Source organism: Notamacropus eugenii, chromosome 2, assembly GCF_028372415.1.
Source record: "Notamacropus eugenii isolate mMacEug1 chromosome 2, mMacEug1.pri_v2, whole genome shotgun sequence".
Classification (NCBI taxonomy): Eukaryota; Metazoa; Chordata; class Mammalia; order Diprotodontia; family Macropodidae; genus Notamacropus; species Notamacropus eugenii.
In genome coordinates this window covers 251,838,862-251,856,229 of record NC_092873.1, presented here as the reverse complement: position 1 = coordinate 251,856,229, position 17,368 = coordinate 251,838,862, and the positions used below count along the sequence as shown (strand labels likewise).

The 17,368-nt window shown below is 38.0% G+C and overlaps 2 protein-coding genes across 14 annotated transcripts in view; one reads left to right on the top strand and one right to left on the bottom strand.

Annotated features, from left to right (window-relative positions):
- Positions 1–234: 234 nt before the first annotated feature.
- On the bottom strand, positions 235–7,814 carry GTF2H5 (general transcription factor IIH subunit 5). 2 transcript variants are annotated; one of them, XM_072643804.1, is made up of 3 exons: positions 7,679–7,814; positions 6,687–6,781; positions 235–650 (listed from the first exon to the last, which is right to left on the bottom strand). In XM_072643804.1, the coding sequence occupies exons 2-3, from the start codon at positions 6,719–6,721 to the stop codon at positions 470–472; spliced, it is 216 nt and encodes a 71-aa protein (XP_072499905.1). In that variant the 5' UTR covers positions 6,722–6,781; positions 7,679–7,814; the 3' UTR covers positions 235–469. The 2 variants fall into 2 exon arrangements, with proteins under 2 accessions (XP_072499905.1, XP_072499904.1); XM_072643803.1 differs by having other exon boundaries at positions 7,627–7,719.
- SERAC1 (serine active site containing 1) overlaps positions 7,652–17,368 on the top strand; it is an 89,395-nt gene continuing 79,678 nt past the window's right edge. For 2 of the 12 annotated variants that reach the window (XM_072643791.1, XM_072643802.1), the window contains exons 1-5: positions 7,833–7,967; positions 10,502–10,549; positions 13,713–13,804; positions 14,630–14,666; positions 15,613–15,749. In XM_072643791.1, the coding sequence (XP_072499892.1) occupies positions 13,714–13,804; positions 14,630–14,666; positions 15,613–15,749 (265 nt within the window). In that variant the 5' untranslated portion in view covers positions 7,833–7,967; positions 10,502–10,549; position 13,713. The other 10 variants (XM_072643793.1, XM_072643799.1, XM_072643796.1 and 7 more) reach the window with 10 other exon arrangements.

Sequence of the window (17,368 nt, the reverse complement as noted above, 5' to 3'; positions counted from 1 at the left end):
TTTTAAAAAAATACAGTTATAGAAATCAGAATACAGCATTACTGAAGTCTCCCACCTCACTAACACAGTAAATTCCTGAAATGCTTTGTAACAAAATGAGGTAAAATAAACACTTAGGTCAGATGAATAATTCAAAAGCATATTATGCTAGCCTCTCCTCTATATTCTTAAAATTCTGTATAAACAGGAATACATTTATATTTCTACTGTAATACACAAACAAAATTCAAATCATAAGGAACTCTAGTAAAGTTTTTATTTGTGTTGTCTATGGATTGAACAGAAACCAAACAACTCAGGAACATTTTGTCTGAGGATATGAATTTGTGCAATAACCACTGCTAAATAAATGCTTAATTATTGATGTAATCAGTCTCATAAAATGCTACTTGGAAAAATCTTGTTCTTTTGTTTGTTGTTTACAATTTCAGAGTTTCTGAGATAGGTCAAATCCCATTTTCTGGTCTTTTCATTTCTGTGTAATAGGAAAAGAGTTCTGGTCCATTAGCTCTCCCACTCGCTCCTGGAGGAAGTTAACCAGCTCCGCCAGTACAAAGACATGGGTGTCATCTATGTCTTGTATGATGAATTTCTTCCCTAGGGCATTTGACTCATCCAAGTACAGCAGAAACTGCTTCATAGCAGGGTCACTGTGGAGACAAACACATTGCCAAAAGATACCATTGCCATTTTATACAGAATAGTTTATAAGAGCTCTAACCTATGGAAGTTTTAGAGCAAGCAATGATACTTTTATTCTCCCCTCAAAATTTTACACAATTGTCAGTAAGATTAACTCTACAACTTTTTGCAGGTAAACATGGTAAGGTTTTAAAAATGCACAGGTTACTAACCAGTAGTAGATATTAGAAGCTATGAAGTTACTGGGGTCAAAATAATATTCACTTTTCTTGATAGAACAATTTTTAAAAATTGCTAGTCAATAACTTAAATGGCACATTTTAGAAATGATTAAGGAACAATTAATTCTGTACCCTAAGAGAATCATAACTTTTAATCTTCACTCATAATCCATGAAGATTGAAACTTGGTATATTATAAGCTATAATCATCAAAAAAGATTAAAAAATTTCCCATATATAGTATGAAGGAAAAGAGAGTCATCAACCTTTTTAAGTGGTAAAAGTTTAATTCCAGAAACTTTCCCCAAATGATTGAACCAGAATATTTCCTTCCTGTTGGTTAAGGTTTCAAGAAAATGACAATTTTTTGACCAAAGCCCTAATCGTGCAAAATCAGTAGAATAATGACAAGTATTAAATAAATAGCCTTTTTTTTAGCTCTTAAATAATCCACTTAATGATATTATATTGCTACTCTCTCAGTTCACTGAGAAATAGTGACATTTATAAGTAGAATATTAAAAGTTATATGGAAGATAAAAAGTGGTATGATGGTCACAAAGGTAAATATAATAAAGTCTCACTAACTTGGATAAAATCTTCATGAAGGAAATTCAGATTAAATTACTGACTCCATTTCACTCATATGCTAATTAAAAAAATACAACTATTTCCAAGTATATCCAGTAATTCAAGCTAGGATAAAGGTTTTCTCTAGAAAAGGTTCTTAAGAAAACTTACTTTTAAAGAGACGAACAATAAAAACTAGTACCTAAGTATGTAACCTTTAAGAAAGCTAAATTTTCCAAGTACCTCTAGAATACTTAATACATTCCCCCTTCACACAATTTACTCAGGAAAGTCCTTAATTTGTTTTAAAAATATAGAGCTAAAATCCCAGCCCAGTCAGTGTTTAAATCTCAGATCTGTAAATATGAATAACTGGAATTTATTCATTCAGTAAGCATTAATAGGTTCTTAGGTGCCCAAGTTTCAGATACTATGCTAGATGTTGAGGATACAAAAACAAAGTCCTTCAAAAGCTCATATTCTACTTGTACTATATGACTTTGATGATCTACTTGGAATTGTACATTCTGAAAAAAACACATTTAGGATTATAGATTTTTAGTTGAAAGGGACATCTGATATTATTAAGTCTAATCTCTGCATTTTACTAAGGAGGAGACAAGGCTAAGAGAGGTTAAGTGATAGATCCAAGGTCACACAGGTTAAGCATAGTAAGTAGCAGAAATGATAAATCTGAACTTCCATTTTCTTTATTCCAGCATTGCTAGGGCTACCATGTTTGTATGCAGCTCCAATTTTATTTGGAAGATACAGAAACTGAGCACTGGAAGAGCAACCTTAAAGTTCAATCCCTTTTAAGAATTCTTTCTACAACATCTCTCAGCACAGGGGAAGCTCACTAGATAATTTATTTTACTATGTAACTAGACAGTACTATTCACTAAACATTTCGTTTAAAACAAATGATACTTTTAATTGTATTAACCCCAAATTGTCAAGGTCACAAGTGGTGGGAACTATAAAAATATAACCAGCTATTGTTCTTATTTGAAACACTGTGCTACTTAGAAGATTTCACTTTTCAGTTCCTGAAATTGCAAATTTTGGCAAGAGGAAAGTAGAATGAAAATCCATTGCTGAAAACAAGTAAGTCTGAATAAAAGGTGCTAGTACTGAGCACAAAATACAATTCATAAAAAACAAAACTAGGTGAGTTAAGCTATGTAATTTACGAAGCACACTCAACAAAAGGGGACTTGGAATATTGATTGAGACATGTATTTCTAATACTCCAAGTGGAAATAATGCTTAAGTCAAGGGAACAGGTTTAACAACGTAGTTGCTAGACAGTTTTGTAGGGAGGAACATAAGTAGCGAGGACATATTTCAAGTTTATCTAATATTATTCCATTTATTTGCCTTCACCCAATTAGAGAAAAATCTGAGTCAAAAACTCTTCCTGCCTTTGCTTTAAAAGAAGGGATATAAAGAAAAAAAGGGGGCACATGATGGGTAATGGGGAGATGGTAGGAAACAGTAAGAATCCAAATGAGATTCTCAGCTAGGGACAGTTACAGAAGAAAAGTCTATGTTTAGGGCTTTGAAACTTAGTTGTTCTTTTATTTGTCTCTTCCTATCAATTCCTATCTCTCAAAAGATGTTGAAAAGCCTCAGTTTTATTCTCCTGGGGTTTTAACCTTGGTGCACATTCTTCCACTCTTATAATTTTTCTCAGTTCTCAAAATAGTTTTCGAAATTTTTTTTAAAAAGGCACTTAGAACTTACAAAGCCTCAGGTGAACTTGGCAACACAGCATGAGATACTATGTCAGCATCTTGAGGGATTGGTAAAGTGTAGTTCTAAATCTATGATAAAAAAAACTAGGCATAGGGTTGAGGACAAACTGAGAATACAAAAAAAATATCAAAATGCAAACTAGTATAACATGTTGGTAGCTCTGGTAACATTACATATATACATTGTATTCTTTTTAACTATTAAAATGTATTTTCACAGATATTATTTTTTAGCCTCAATAATAACAGATTCACCAAAGTACATTAGTGCTTGGAATTAATTGGGCATGTGGGCTCTTATCGATACATTTTCTCATCTGAGCAAATTCAACTCAATAAACTTTTATCATGTGCCCAGTGTGGCACTGCAATAATACTGGGCGATACACAAATGGAAAAAAAAAAAACACTCCCTGTTCTCAAATGTGTACATGGAGAAGACATACACAATGCGACACTATGTCAGAACAGAAATATTTAGAAGTATATAGGATATATACATATATATAGGAGATACACACACACACACACACACACACACACACACACATATGATAGTTAAAAGAGTACGAGAAATTTGTGGTGAAGGAATCGTCTAGCATTAGGGAAGAAAAAACCAAGGAATGCAGCCTGGAGGTGGCACCTGATCTTTGTTTTGAAAAGGATTTTAATCTGTGGAGCTAAAGTTCATTCCAGGTTTCAAAAGTGAGTATTCAACAGAGGTTGAACAGAGTAAGCAAAGCCCAAGAAACAAGGACTCCAATATGGGCAGAATGTAAAATTTATGAAGAGATATAGTGTGCAAAAAAAAGACTAGAAAGCCAGGATAAAATCTAGTTATGGAGATGCCAAGTAAAGGTATTTGCATTTTATTCCACAGGTAAGATGTAATCAGTGAAGATTTTTTGAGCAAAGGAGTGACAAGATCTGATCTATGCATTAGGAAGATTGATTTCCCAGTAGGATGAAGGATGGAATGGAGGGGAGAAACTGGAGACAGGGAGACCAGTTGGAAGGGGCCACAATATTCCAGGTGAGAATAGGAGTTGGTAGAAAAGAAAAAGGGATGGATGTGAAATGTTGTAGAAATAGAATTAATAGGACTTGGCAACTGACTAGATAATGGGGAATGACAGAATGAAAACACAGATGACTCCGAAGTTAAGGGCTTAAATGACTGATAGGAGGATAAACAGAAAAAGGAAACTTAGGAAAGGAAAGAGGACTAAAATGAGGTCAGTTGAGGCATGCTGTTGAGTTGAGCACAGCACACCAGTGGATACGTACAGAGAGCAGTTTGAAATGCAGGGTTGCAGCTGGAAACAACTGAAAGTCATCTGGGATAGTAACTGAAGTCACAGAAATAAGTACCAACAGGAATAGAATACAAGGTTAGAAGAGGAGAAATGACATAACATTAGGAGAAATTCATATTGCCAGGTGAGAAGAACACCCAGGGAAAGAGACAAAAGGAAAACCCAAAAAGGTAGGAGAAAAAGCAGGACAAAACAGTATCAAAGGAGTCAAGAGGGATAATAATATCAAGAAGGATGGGGGTGATGAGCCTTGTCAAATGCTGTAGAAAGGTCAAGGATGAGGATTAAGAAACAACTATTGGATTTATCAACTGGGAACTTACTGGTGGCTCTGGGGAGAACAGTTTCAGTAGAGTGGTGAGGATTAAAGTTTTTGTTGAATGATGGGAACTAGACTGTAGTGGGTGCTGATGAGGATGTGTACACAGGAAGTATAAGCCTTTTTTCCGAGATGATCATCTAGAGCAACTACACCAAAAAAGCTAAAACTAGAAAGTGTGTAGGCACAGAGAAGCTCCTTTCATAATTTTCTCAATGTATTGCTGATCTCTCAACCTTTAAGAAAATATTGGGATCCTTTAACTGTCCAGCATTTTCTATTTCTCACCTCAGAAAGTTACTTGAATACTTTGAATTGAATAGTGTTCTTTGCTTCTGAGAAATAAGTTGAGTAAAGTATTTGCATAATCAAGATATCTGCATTAATATGTTACGTCTGTGCCACTTGTATCTTTTTTTTTTTTTTAAAGCTTCCATTCAAGGGCAAACAGTACAACTGAAAGACCACTAATCAAGAAGATGTGGGTTCAAATCCTACTTCTAATATTTACTAGCTGTGTACCCTTGGGCAAGTTAATTTCCTCTTTTGTAAAATGGGGTAGTAGCTGAAATGCCTGCCCTAACAGGCTGTTGTAAGAAGAGAACTTTTTAAAACTTAAAACTCTATTTAAGTTCATTTGATGAATTTTAAGGTATGATGAGCTTTTGTTTAGAACTTTTATCATATCTTCCAGAAGGTAGGCTAGCATATTCAATAGCATTTAAAACATCTACTGCCATTTAGGGATAACTAGATGCCACAGTGGATAGAGTGATGGGCCTGAAGTTGGGAAGACTCATCTTCTTGAGTTCAAATTCTGCCTCGGACACTTAGTAGCTGTGTGACCCTGAGCAAATCACTTAACTCAGTTTCCTCATCTGTAAAATGAGCTAGAGGAGGAAAATGACAAACCACTCCAGTATCTTTGCCAAGAAAATCCCAAATGGGAAGTAAGAGAAAGAAAACTGAAACAACTACTACTCCCATTTACAGAGAAGAGAATGAATAGCTATAGTGGTAGTGTTCTAGGGTAGTGACACCACTAGAAACATTCTAGTGCCAAACAATTAATCTCCACTGCTGTTTAAAAAACAAAGCCTGTATTTATCCTCAACCCATGAAACAATCACTAGTCTTTAAAAAGAGACCTAAAGAATATACAGGGAAGTGTCTATGCTCTTCAGAGAAAGGCACAATCCAAATTCAAGACTCTCAACATCCTGTAAAATGCATCAAGTTGATTAGAGAACATCCCCACATGTAATGTGAATTATGACTTACTGAATATATAATCAGGTCAATTACCCACGCATCAACATAAACTTGCAAGACACTCCAAAAAGAGGTATAAATAGCCCAAGTTAAAAAAAGACATCCAATTGTATCTTTTATTTCTCTATGTAAACTAACATCAGTCAATCATGAGGCTACTCTATTTTGCTTTGAACTACTTAATGTACACCAGTGTCCCCACAGTGCCTTGAACTTGGTGGTTGCTGTTAAGTGGAGAGAACTATAGAGCACAGTTCCTCAAAGAGTCAGAAGTTAGCAGAGGAGAAGGAAAAGTGTCAACTGGTAGTCCTACATCCTCTAAGAATGTGTGATTCTAAGTACCAAACCAGAGGGTAGAACATCTAAGTTCAATGGTGGTTCAAAGGAAAAGGAAAACCAAAAAGGCCTGGAATAATCAGGAAAAGCTTCACTGGGACTTAGAATCATAAAATCTCAAGGAGCAGGAGGTGGCCTTAGATTATCACTGAGTCAGATCATCTAATTTTATAAATGAGGAAACTAATGGGCTTCGTAGGAACAAAAAAAAGTAAGTGAGAAAATCAACACTCATAAGTGAAAAAGTACTAACCATTCTATAAGTACGCCTTTCAAGACATTCACCATTTTCTCCAAGTTACAAGTGTCAAATGCTGTCAATGATGTCAACAAAAGGGACGAAGTGAACTAAAATTTAAAAAAAAAATCAATCAATAATCAATTTTAACATTTCACTAAAAGAAACATAAGGATAATGAAAATGATGATATTACTACATAAACCCACAAAAGTCATTTTCAACACTTCTGATTCAAAGACGATAAAGCATATTTACAAAGAAAATATAGCTCAGTTGTCATCATTGACTTTCCCTTAAAATTTAACCTATCATCAAGTGTAATTTTGTTCACCAAATTGCACACATTAAATATATGGAATACAACAAAATTCTAAATACTCATTCTAGTAAAGGCTGGGACATAGTGAATAGGAAAAAAAATTAACTATTAGGGATAGTTGGGTATTCTAGCTTTTTAAAAAAAAATAATCCAGGACCACATCCAACCCAGTATTTGCTGGCACTTGGACGCCTACAGAAACCCGGGGATGAGGACCTGGATGTGTTTTAGGGTCCGAGCTTGGGACCGGTAATAGATAGACAGTCCAGGCCGAGATGCAATCAATCTAAGTCACAATAAAAGGGGATGGGGGAAGGGTTCACGGCAGCCTGAGAAGGCTGCTTGAAGTGAGACAACAAATGAAAAGCGTTGTTACGTAAAGGGCTTGACAAACCTTAAAGAGCTACGTAAAAATCGGCTCTTAGTAAATTACTATTATTATTCACATTCCCGGGTCCTGCTCTGGGCACCCAACACGCCGAGGACTCCAGATCCTCCGCGGGCTGGGGGAGGGGGGGCAAGGCCGTGCCTTCGCTCCGCAGCCCCTGAGGAAGGCAGCACGGCAGGGAGAGGAAGGGGTGGCTAACCCTGGGCCTAGCTATCCCTCGGCCACTCCAGGCGTACTCCTCTCACCTTCGAGTCCGGAAGCTACACCACCTACCAATCCCTAACAACAGCGACGCACCTCCGACCAGCCAGGTCCCAGCTGCAGCTCGCCGGAATTATCAGCGGAGTGCGCCTGCGCTGTAGGTTTCTGCGTCGGGTCGGTGAGGTTACGCAGAGGGGGCGGGGCTACACCCGTGGGAGGAACGGAGGGCGGGGTCACGTGCCCGCGCCAGTGGCAGAGGCTCTTGGGCGCCGGGGCCCGGGAGCGGATCGGGGTGGGTCTTTTCCCTTATCCTCCTCCTTTCCTTCCCCCCCCCCACCAGATCCAGTTCGGCTGTGGGCGGGAACGATCCGCCCGCAGCAGCCAGGTAGGTGGGAAGGAAGCGGGGGAGGGACGAGGAGTGCGTCAGTTGTGACTCCTCCGGGGGCTGGGGAGGCTCGGAGCCGGATACGTTGGGGCGGGATGGAGCGGAGCCACGGGAGCACCCCCGTTTGAGAAGCTGCGCGGGCCACCCTACTGCTTCTCTGAGGCTGACCCTGGCCTTGCCCGGCTGTGCCCGGCGCTGTCCTGCCTTGCCCTTAACCGACTGACTGCTTAGGCGGGGGGCGTGGCGTGCTCAGCTGGGCCCTGGCTCGTGAGTGCGCGTGCGCCTCTTCCTGCTTCCCTTTGCTTCCTTTGGAGGTGGGTGGTGGGTGCCTTCCCCTCTGCGTCTTCCGTCTGTACAGCTCCCTCTTACAGCCAGGCTTCTGGAAGACAGCTGTCTGCCCTGGCTGCACCAATGTTCTCGCCTCCCTCTCACTTCTTATTGCTGTGCAATTTGATGTCCTCCCTCACACTTTACTGCGATCCACCCTCTCTCTGTCTTATCTCTCTTTTCCTGTCCCTTGTCTGTCTCTCCCCCTTCTCTGTTTCCTGTCTTTCATCTCTCCTGTCTCTGTTCTCTCTCTCCTTTCTCTTCACCTTCCTGGGCTCTCTGTCTTTTGGCTGTCTGTTTATGATTGTCTTGTCTATCTCTCCCCTTCCACTCGCGTCCAGTCTGTCTCTGTTTTTTTCCCTTTCTTGCCTGTCTCTCCCTCCTCTGTCTCTCTCTGTCTCTTTCTCTATTTTCTCCATGTCTCTTTCTGTCTCCTCTTCCTCCGTTCCTCTGTCTTTCCCTCCCCTCTCTCGCTTGTCTGTCTCTTCTCTCTTTCTTTTCTTCCCCTTTCTTTTTCTATCTCCCTCCTTCTCTCTGTCTCTTTCTCAGTCTCTCTTTTTTCCCAGGTCATGAGTTATCTCTAATGCAAATATTTAAGCTGTGGTGACCCAAGGCAAGTCACTTAACCTGTCAGTCATTCACTAAACCGTCCCTACCGTGTGCCAGGCACTGTGCTAAAGGTTGGGGATGCACAGACAAATTTGAAACAGTCCCAGCCCTCAAAGAATGTATGTTTTAATGGAGGAGACATGTCCATATATAAGCATATACATATATGTTTGTATATATATATACACAAAATGAATAGAAGGGAAGGAAGTTTCTACCAGCTGGAAGGATCAGGAAAAGGCTTCATGGTTAAGGTAACATTTGAGTTGAGGTGAGGAGGGAGTTCATACGAGGTACAGAGGACAACTCACCTTTTTATTCGAAGCCACAAAGAAGGGAAATGAAGATGAAAGGTGGAACACCTTGTGTGCAGAACAGCAGGTAGGCCAGTATGTCTGGATAAGAGTGCAAGCAGGGGATTAACACATAAAAGATTGGAAGGACAGAAGGTTGTGAAGAGATATGAATGCCAGAGGAATTGATATTTGATCCTGGAGATAATAGGGAACTGCTGGAACTTATTGAGTAAGGGAATGTGGGGTGACATTGTCATACCTGTCCTTTAGAAAATTATTTTGATGGGTGTGTGGAGGAGAGATTGAATTAGGGAAAGATTTGAAGTAAGGATAACAAATTAGGTAAGAGGTGATAGGGAACTTGAATGGAGGGGTGGGAGTGGGGATGGAGGTGTGAAGGGAGAGAAGGAAGGATGTATAGGAGCCTTGCGGAGACAGAGGTGATAAGTTTTGGCTACTGATTTGGAGAGATGGGATAATTGAAAGTGAGTTGAAGATGACACTGTGGTCTTGAACCTAGGTGACTAGATGACTGGTTGTACCCTTAACAATAATAGGGCAGTTTGTAAGAGAGGTGGATTGAGAGAAAAAGAGAGAAAGAATGAATTTTGTTTTGGGTATGTTGAATTTGAGATGCCTATGGGCATTCAGTTTGAAATGTCTAGTGTGGTTGAATGGCACCTGCATAGAGATGGTAATGGAGCCCATGGGAGCTGATTAGGTCTTCCAGTGAAGGAGTGTGGAGAGAAAAGAAAAGCAGGTTCTGCACTGAGCCTAATAAATCAGAAAAGAAAGCTAAGAGGGGTCATTAAAAACTGAAATGATCCAAAACTTCTAAGGGTTGAAAAATCATTTGTTGGCCTAGATGAGTTATTGACTATTTAAAAAAAACAACCCTGAGAAACAGCTTTCAGCATTCATCTTTTTCCCATGAAGTGTGATTTTATTTGCCAGTAGTCTTTAGGGTCATTGGACAGCATTTATTGATTATAACTAAGGGCAGAGTACTGAACTAAGTGGTGTGGAGGGCTGGAGATGAAAACAACAGTGCAGTTAATATAATGCATGCCTTTCAGGACTTTACTGGTATCAAAGGGAGTCTGATGTCTATAGCCTTCTATTCTTTAACCATAGACTATTACAGAATTGTAGTCAACAGTGGAGCCACACCAGGGAAGCTTTTAGGGTAAGTTTTGTTTGGTAGGACATGTGAAATTTGGAGATAATTATTAAAAATGAACACATAAATATGTAGTATATACATATAATGATTTGTAAAGTACATTTATTCTTATTTTCTAGTATTTGTGAAACAGGAAGAAAGTAATTTTACCAGTCGTGTAGCAAGAAGTAAGTGACCTATGGTTATGGTGTTTTCTGCTTTATCTGTAATTGTGGTGTTTGGGTGTTTTTTCTCACAAAATCACTCTATCTTCTGATTTCTTTATTTTTATTATTGGTCCTACTATCTTCCCAGTCAACTTCAGAGTTCAGACCTCTTTGTTTCCTTTTTCTGTTCCGTTACTTAGTCCAGTACATTGCCAAATATTATTGATTGTTCACTTCTCCATTCCCTTTCTTCTTCTTCTTCCTTAATTATTGTGGTAGCCTTCTAATTGATTTGTGTCTCCAGGCTCTCTCGTCAGTCAATCAGTCAAATATTTATTAAGTGCCTGTGCTTTCTCTCCCAATCTGTCCTGCATACTCCTGCCAGGGAAATAATCCTATAAATATAACTGGAATCATATACTCTGCTCAGTTGATCAAAAAACTTAAATGACTACCCATTACATACTGAATAAAAGTCCAGTTCAGTCTGTCATTTAATATTTTCCATTTTTTAAATCCAGCTGCCTTTCTAATTTTTATCTTTTATTCTTCTTTCTGTATTTGGTGCACCAGTCAAACTGGCCTAGTCACTCTGTTTCTTGAACATGCCTCTTCCTTACTCCATCACTCTCCCTTTAATTATATTAAAGACTTTTTTGCCTGGAATATCTTCCTCTTCATCTTCATCTGTTCAAATCATACCCATACTTGAAGAGTCAAATCATTGCCATCTTCTTTATGAAGCATTTCCTGATCTTCCCAGGTGGGAAAATCACTTCCACTTCTCAACTCCCACAGTATTATATAACAAAATGTCATAGGAAAGGTACAAAAATTATCTTGTGAGCAATCTTATTGTGTATGGAGCTGGAACTACTGAGTTTTGAATCTCTTGTAGCTCCAAACATAGTACCTTGAAGCATTGGGTCAAGTGCTGAGTGCATGGTTTGTTAAACATATGTGTATCATGGACTTCCACCACTTTATTAATTTAATATTTTATAAAATTAGACCATTTTATCAATTTGCTCTATTAATGTTGAGTTTGTTTTATTTTTGAGAATATAGTTTTTTTTCTGGTATTGAAGCACTTTAAGTTGAAAAAAGGCTAAGGAAAGTTTTTCCAGAACTAGAAGAGAGATTAATTTTCTGTTTAAAAGATAATTTTGAAAAATCAATTCAAAGTGGTATTTCACTTTTTCCCTTTCTTATATATAATTAAACTCAAATAGTAAGCTGATCAGTTTTTTATTCCAATTACTCACATCTCTCTCCTTCCTTCTTCAGCAAGTTCAATACCTGGCTTACGATTTTTCTCCTTCCTAACTCCTCCCCTTATGCTAGGGGATTTCAGCACATGTACTGACTCACCCTCAAACACCCTAAGCACTCAGTTGCTCATACTACTAACTTCCCTTGACCTCACTCCTCCATCCTACCTTAGCTACACACAAAGATAACCGTTGGTCTTTCCATCATCTGCAGATGTACCACCTGCATGTTCAAGAATTCTGAAATCACCTTTTCTGACCATAATCTTTTGACTTTCCACCTCTCCCTTGGCCTTCCTTTTGTAAACCCTATTTTTCATCCACACCTTGGCCTCCAGTTCCTCAACCCTTAGTTCTCTCCTAGGTCATCTGTACTAGGCACTCTCTCCTCTTTTCCCCTTATTAAACCCTTGTTGAACCAGTTCAGCTCTGTGCTGTTCTCTTTTCTCAGGTTCCTGGTCTCCTTATATTGTCAGTGGTGCTCTGCCAACCAGTGCTTTTACTTCTGCTGAATGAAGATGGAGAACATTATGTAATCGTTCTAATGGGATCCTCTTCACATATATGTCACACAGCCTTAATTGGGCCCCCACTGCTGCTTGGCCTACCTCCCTTAGAGCTCACGTTGGGGACCTGCAACTTTCAGTGCTCCTTGAGTAGTTAGATGCAGGGTAAAGTCTGTTTACTGCAAACACTGCCCCCACCCCCATGCCCACCCCCCCAGCTCTACAAGTTCCTAACCTGGGTTTGGGTTGGTTGCCAGAGGGTGCAGTAAATAGAGTGCTAGGCCTAGAATCAGGGAGTGGCCTCTAACGTTTGCTTTGAATCACTTAACCTCTATCTGCCTTAATTTCTTCATCTGTAAAATGGGGATAATAATAGCAACCCTCCTCTCCATCCCCCCATTATGAGGATCAAATAAGATATTTGTAAAGTGCTTAGCACAGTGTCTGGTGTATGGTAGGTGCCATATAATTGCCTTTTCACTTACCATTCCCTTTGGGTCTGAATAATGATAGACTGCTGTTGGAGTTAGCCAAGCTCAGCCAGCTTGGAACCTCTACGGGTTCAGATAGTTAAAGAACTGTAGGCACCCCGTTCCTGACCTGGTTATTTCTCTACCATGACCATGTAGGTTGGGTTAGAAGCTAGAACTAAGACTCTGCTCTGCCCTTCTTGTTTGAGCCACACTGCTGCTGCTTGAACTTGCTAACTCTTTTCCTACTATGTAGGGTCTGTGGCTGCACCTTAGCCCCAGAATTATGCCTCTAGGCACATCCAACCCTGTAAGGGATTAGTAGATATCAAAGCTGCCAAATGACACCTTTTTCTTTCTGGGTGTCCCCATATGGTTCTGGGACCTGTTCTTTCCCTGGAACTTAGCTTCTCCCTTGTGCTGGAGTGCTCCATGCAGTATGCTCCTGGTAAGACTTGGCCTGCAGGTCTGCAGACCACTCTATCTGTCTTTATATGTATATGATAACTTGGAAAAATAACTCACTGTGACTTTTTCTTGGATTTGTTCATCAGGTTTTGGTCTGATTCATTTTCTACATCTGTTTAGAAGGGTTTTGTGAGGGAATCAGTTGTAACTACTTTCTGCTACTCCACCAGCTGGACTCTGCCTCCTGTCTTTGCTTGGTATCTCAGAAGTAAACACAATTTGAAGAAATCCAATTCTATGAAGTCTTTCTTAATTAAATAAGGAATTTTTTCCCCCAGAAGAATGAATGCTTAGCAAAAAACATGATTGTTTTATTAAGGTGTTTGTTTTTTTCCTTAGTCCAAAAATCAAACTCCCTTGATTCAGAAAGGGTTTGTCCGTTGTCATGATGGTATTGGGCTTTGGTTTTAGGAGAAATGGTAACAAAGTGTACATTAAATAACATGTATCATTTATTCTGTTTGCACAGAATGTCCCTGGCAACTTGTTGTATAATTTGTTGCAGAAGGATAGGAACCTCTACAAACCCTCCAAAAAGGGACGTGTACTGGAAAGATATTCGTGAGTACAGTCATAAAACTGTAGTTATGTGGTTATAGCCAGTCCTCAGCTTCTGAATGTTTGATTTGTAAGCCAGTGCTTTAGAATTTGGAATACAGTACAATTCTACATAGAAATAAACTGTGCAAAATGATTAGAATTCTCACAAAAGTTCATTTAACTTTAATGTATCTGAATAATACTATATATCCTGACTTCCATTTCTAATATTCTGTCTATGGGAAAAATTCTTTTGTATTCAGGCTTGGATGCTAGGAAAACAGCTCTTGTAATGCAGCCCTGGCACACAAAGGGTTTCATGGTGTTGGGATTGGAGAGAAGGGAGGAGGGTCCCAGGTTTTTCCCACCTACCTCCAACTGTCTTCCACCAGCTTATCTATCATACTTGGATATTTGCTGAGCCATGGTCCTTCCTACTTTGTTGGGGATCTTATTGAAGAGATTCCTTGTGTTGGGTAGGAGATTGGAATAAATGACCTCTAAAGTTCCTTCTAATTTAAGATTTTATAATTCTTGTTTGAGTATGTAAATCCAAGGATATTTAGTGGAATGGTGGTAAAAAGAAGATGAGGAATTGCTGTTTGGGTAAGAATAGAATCTGTGGATATATTAGACATATATATCTACTCTGTAGAGCTATAAATTAGATTGTGGGTTAAAGATTAGGAAGGTATGCACTGATGATGTCAGTTTATCCTACTAGGGGAAAATGATGACATAAATTCTTACTCATTTAGATCCATTATTGATAGAAAGTCATACTTCTGCTTGTGTTCAGTAAAATTTTTGTAAGTGTTAATTATCTTATTCGTCTTCTTTTTAAAGGGAATATTATAAAATTTACTGGACCACTTATTCTAGGGTAAGTATTAACAACTACACATTGATTTTGCCTGTATTAGTATTTTAAATGATTGTTTTCTGTAGAAGTAATTCACAGGAATAATGAGCTTTAATATATTAAAATTTTAGTTACATGCTTCATTTAGCATCTTTTTAATATTACTTTTTAAACTAATGTAACCATATCTTTCTCACAAACTGAAAGTAGTGGAGAGAAGAATTTTATATCTGGCTAAAATACTTTCTTTTCTTATAGTTAGGAATATGGCATGAAAATATAAGGCAAAATTTGGCTTGCTGTTTGTTTTTCCTTGCCTTATTCTGAGGCAAAGGACAGAACCTTTACATATTCTGTAGCATAATATCTCTATATGAAAAGGTGTTATATTTAGGAGTGTAGCAAAAATAAAAACATCTTGTTTTCCTTGAAAGGAAATACAGATAAGAAGGCAACCTATTTAGCCCAGGCAAGGACCCCAACAGAACATAAAGTTCTTTTATGGAATCTTCGCTGACTGTCTTGGTCTGGAGAATAGGATGTCAGCATAGTTCATTGGAAAGAACTTTGGGTCTGGAGTCTGAACGTGTCTTCATACCTCATCTCTGATATTACATATATCATCTGGGTCAACTTACCTAAACTCCTTAACTAGTGCTTAGACTGAATGGTCACTGAGGTCCCTTTTCACTTTTGGTCTCTGATTCCATGAAGCCAATTGGCATGCCTGTCTGCCTGATCTCTAAGGTAGATATAGAAATTTAGGAGCAAGACTGAAGCAATAGAAGATGGGATTTACATTCTGAGCCCATTCTAGTTGAGCTTTAAACAGTGGGTGTACACTTAATTCTTGGATGCATAGCAAACTTAATGTTAAAAATTGATTTAAATGCCATCTCAAAAAGTGTAGCTTTTTTATGGTTAGATGCCAAATTTACAGTAGATTTTTTTTTGTTATCTTTTTAAGAGGTTCTTTATTTATTACATATGAAGTTCTGGCCTTGAAGAAGTCTGTGACGCTAGATACCCGAGTAGTCGAAAAAGAAAAATTGAAATCATATATATATTTAGATGCCGTTTCTTTAGATAAAAGAGAACATCAAGGTAAGTTTATGGAAAAAGTATGTGGTTAAAATACTTTTAAGTCAATATTATAATAACCTTTCTGGGAAATGTAAGGTAGCTATTGAGTTAAATTTAGACGCTATTTGAAGAATGATGTTATTAATAAATCCACTAGGATGAATTTTCAGTGCTATCCAACCTTTACTTTCAAAACCTGTATTGAAAGTTTTGTACAGTTTAGAACCAAGCAAAAATTCTTATCCACCTCTAATCTGGAAAAGGTGAAAACTCTACATATATTAATTTTGGCCAGAAAGGGCAGCTTAAGTTAGGATGGTGCTTCAGACTGAGAAATAATTGTTTCTTCTCATCCTGGAGGAAGAGAGTTTTGCTCATAGGGCCAGCTTAGGATAGGGAACCTGAACACCCTTTGCAGATGCTTTTGAGTCCACCAAATTTAAATGAAAGGTCAAAATATGTTCCAAAGCAAATGTTAAGTAAATTTTAGAGTCTCTACCTTTTTGGACTTAGTCATCTAAATTCTTAATTCCTTTACCTAGTAGGTATTTTTAAAAATATATTAACTTCCACAGCTATAGTTGTTCATGTTAAGATTAGTTTACTCAGATGAGAAATTATTTGCTAAATATTGGGAAAACAATAAAATGTGAATTAACTCTTTGTTGATATTGTATAGTTTTATTTTTATTTTGTTCAGACCTCCTAGGATTGATTTTTTTTGGTGTAGGGAATCCTTAGTAGAAAGCTGCCCTTACTTGTGCAGGTTATAGTTTTAGAGAGTTGCCCAGGGTTAAGTAACTTGCCCAAGATCAAACAGCCATTATGTCTCTGAGGGTCCCAGCTCTTCCTGACTGAGACAGATGTTCTATTCACTGCACCCACTGGTGTGCTGGAATCACTTCAAGTATCCTGGAGAGAACTGATTGTTAAATTTTCATGGTGAACCTTAGCATCTTGGAAGTACGAGAGATTAGGGCTTGATTTTTGTTTTGTTGATGTCTAAAATTAAGGAAGTGATGGAGAAAATGTAATATTGCAGATTAATCTTTGAAAGTTTTTTTAAAATTTATGAAATATAACAAACATTTCCATAACATAAAAAGATGATTGCATGTAAAATTGCAAATCTATTATGTACAACTTGCTATTCCTTTTAAATATATAATTATCATAGACATTTTTTTCTTCCTGTCTCGTCCTCTCCATGGCTAGCATTAGATATATATACACACACCTATATGTATATGTAGATATACACACACATATACACATACATGTGTATGCATATATACATATATCAGTTCTTTCTCTGGATGCAGATAGAATCTTCCTTCATAGGACGTTTGTAGTTAATTTGGGTATTTTAATAGTCAGAATGACCTGGTTCCTCAAAGCTGTTCTTGAAACAGTATTCTATTATTGCATAAGACACTGTTTTCTTGCTCATTTTGCTCTTCGTTATTTTGCGCAAGCCTTTCCATATTTTTCTAAAGTCATCAAGTTCATCATTTCTTGAAGCAGAGTAGCATTCTATCATGAACATATACCACAACTTACTTAGTCATTTCCCAGTTGATGGACATCCTTACAATTTTGTTTTTTGCCATTAATGTTATTCTCAAAACAATATTGCTGTT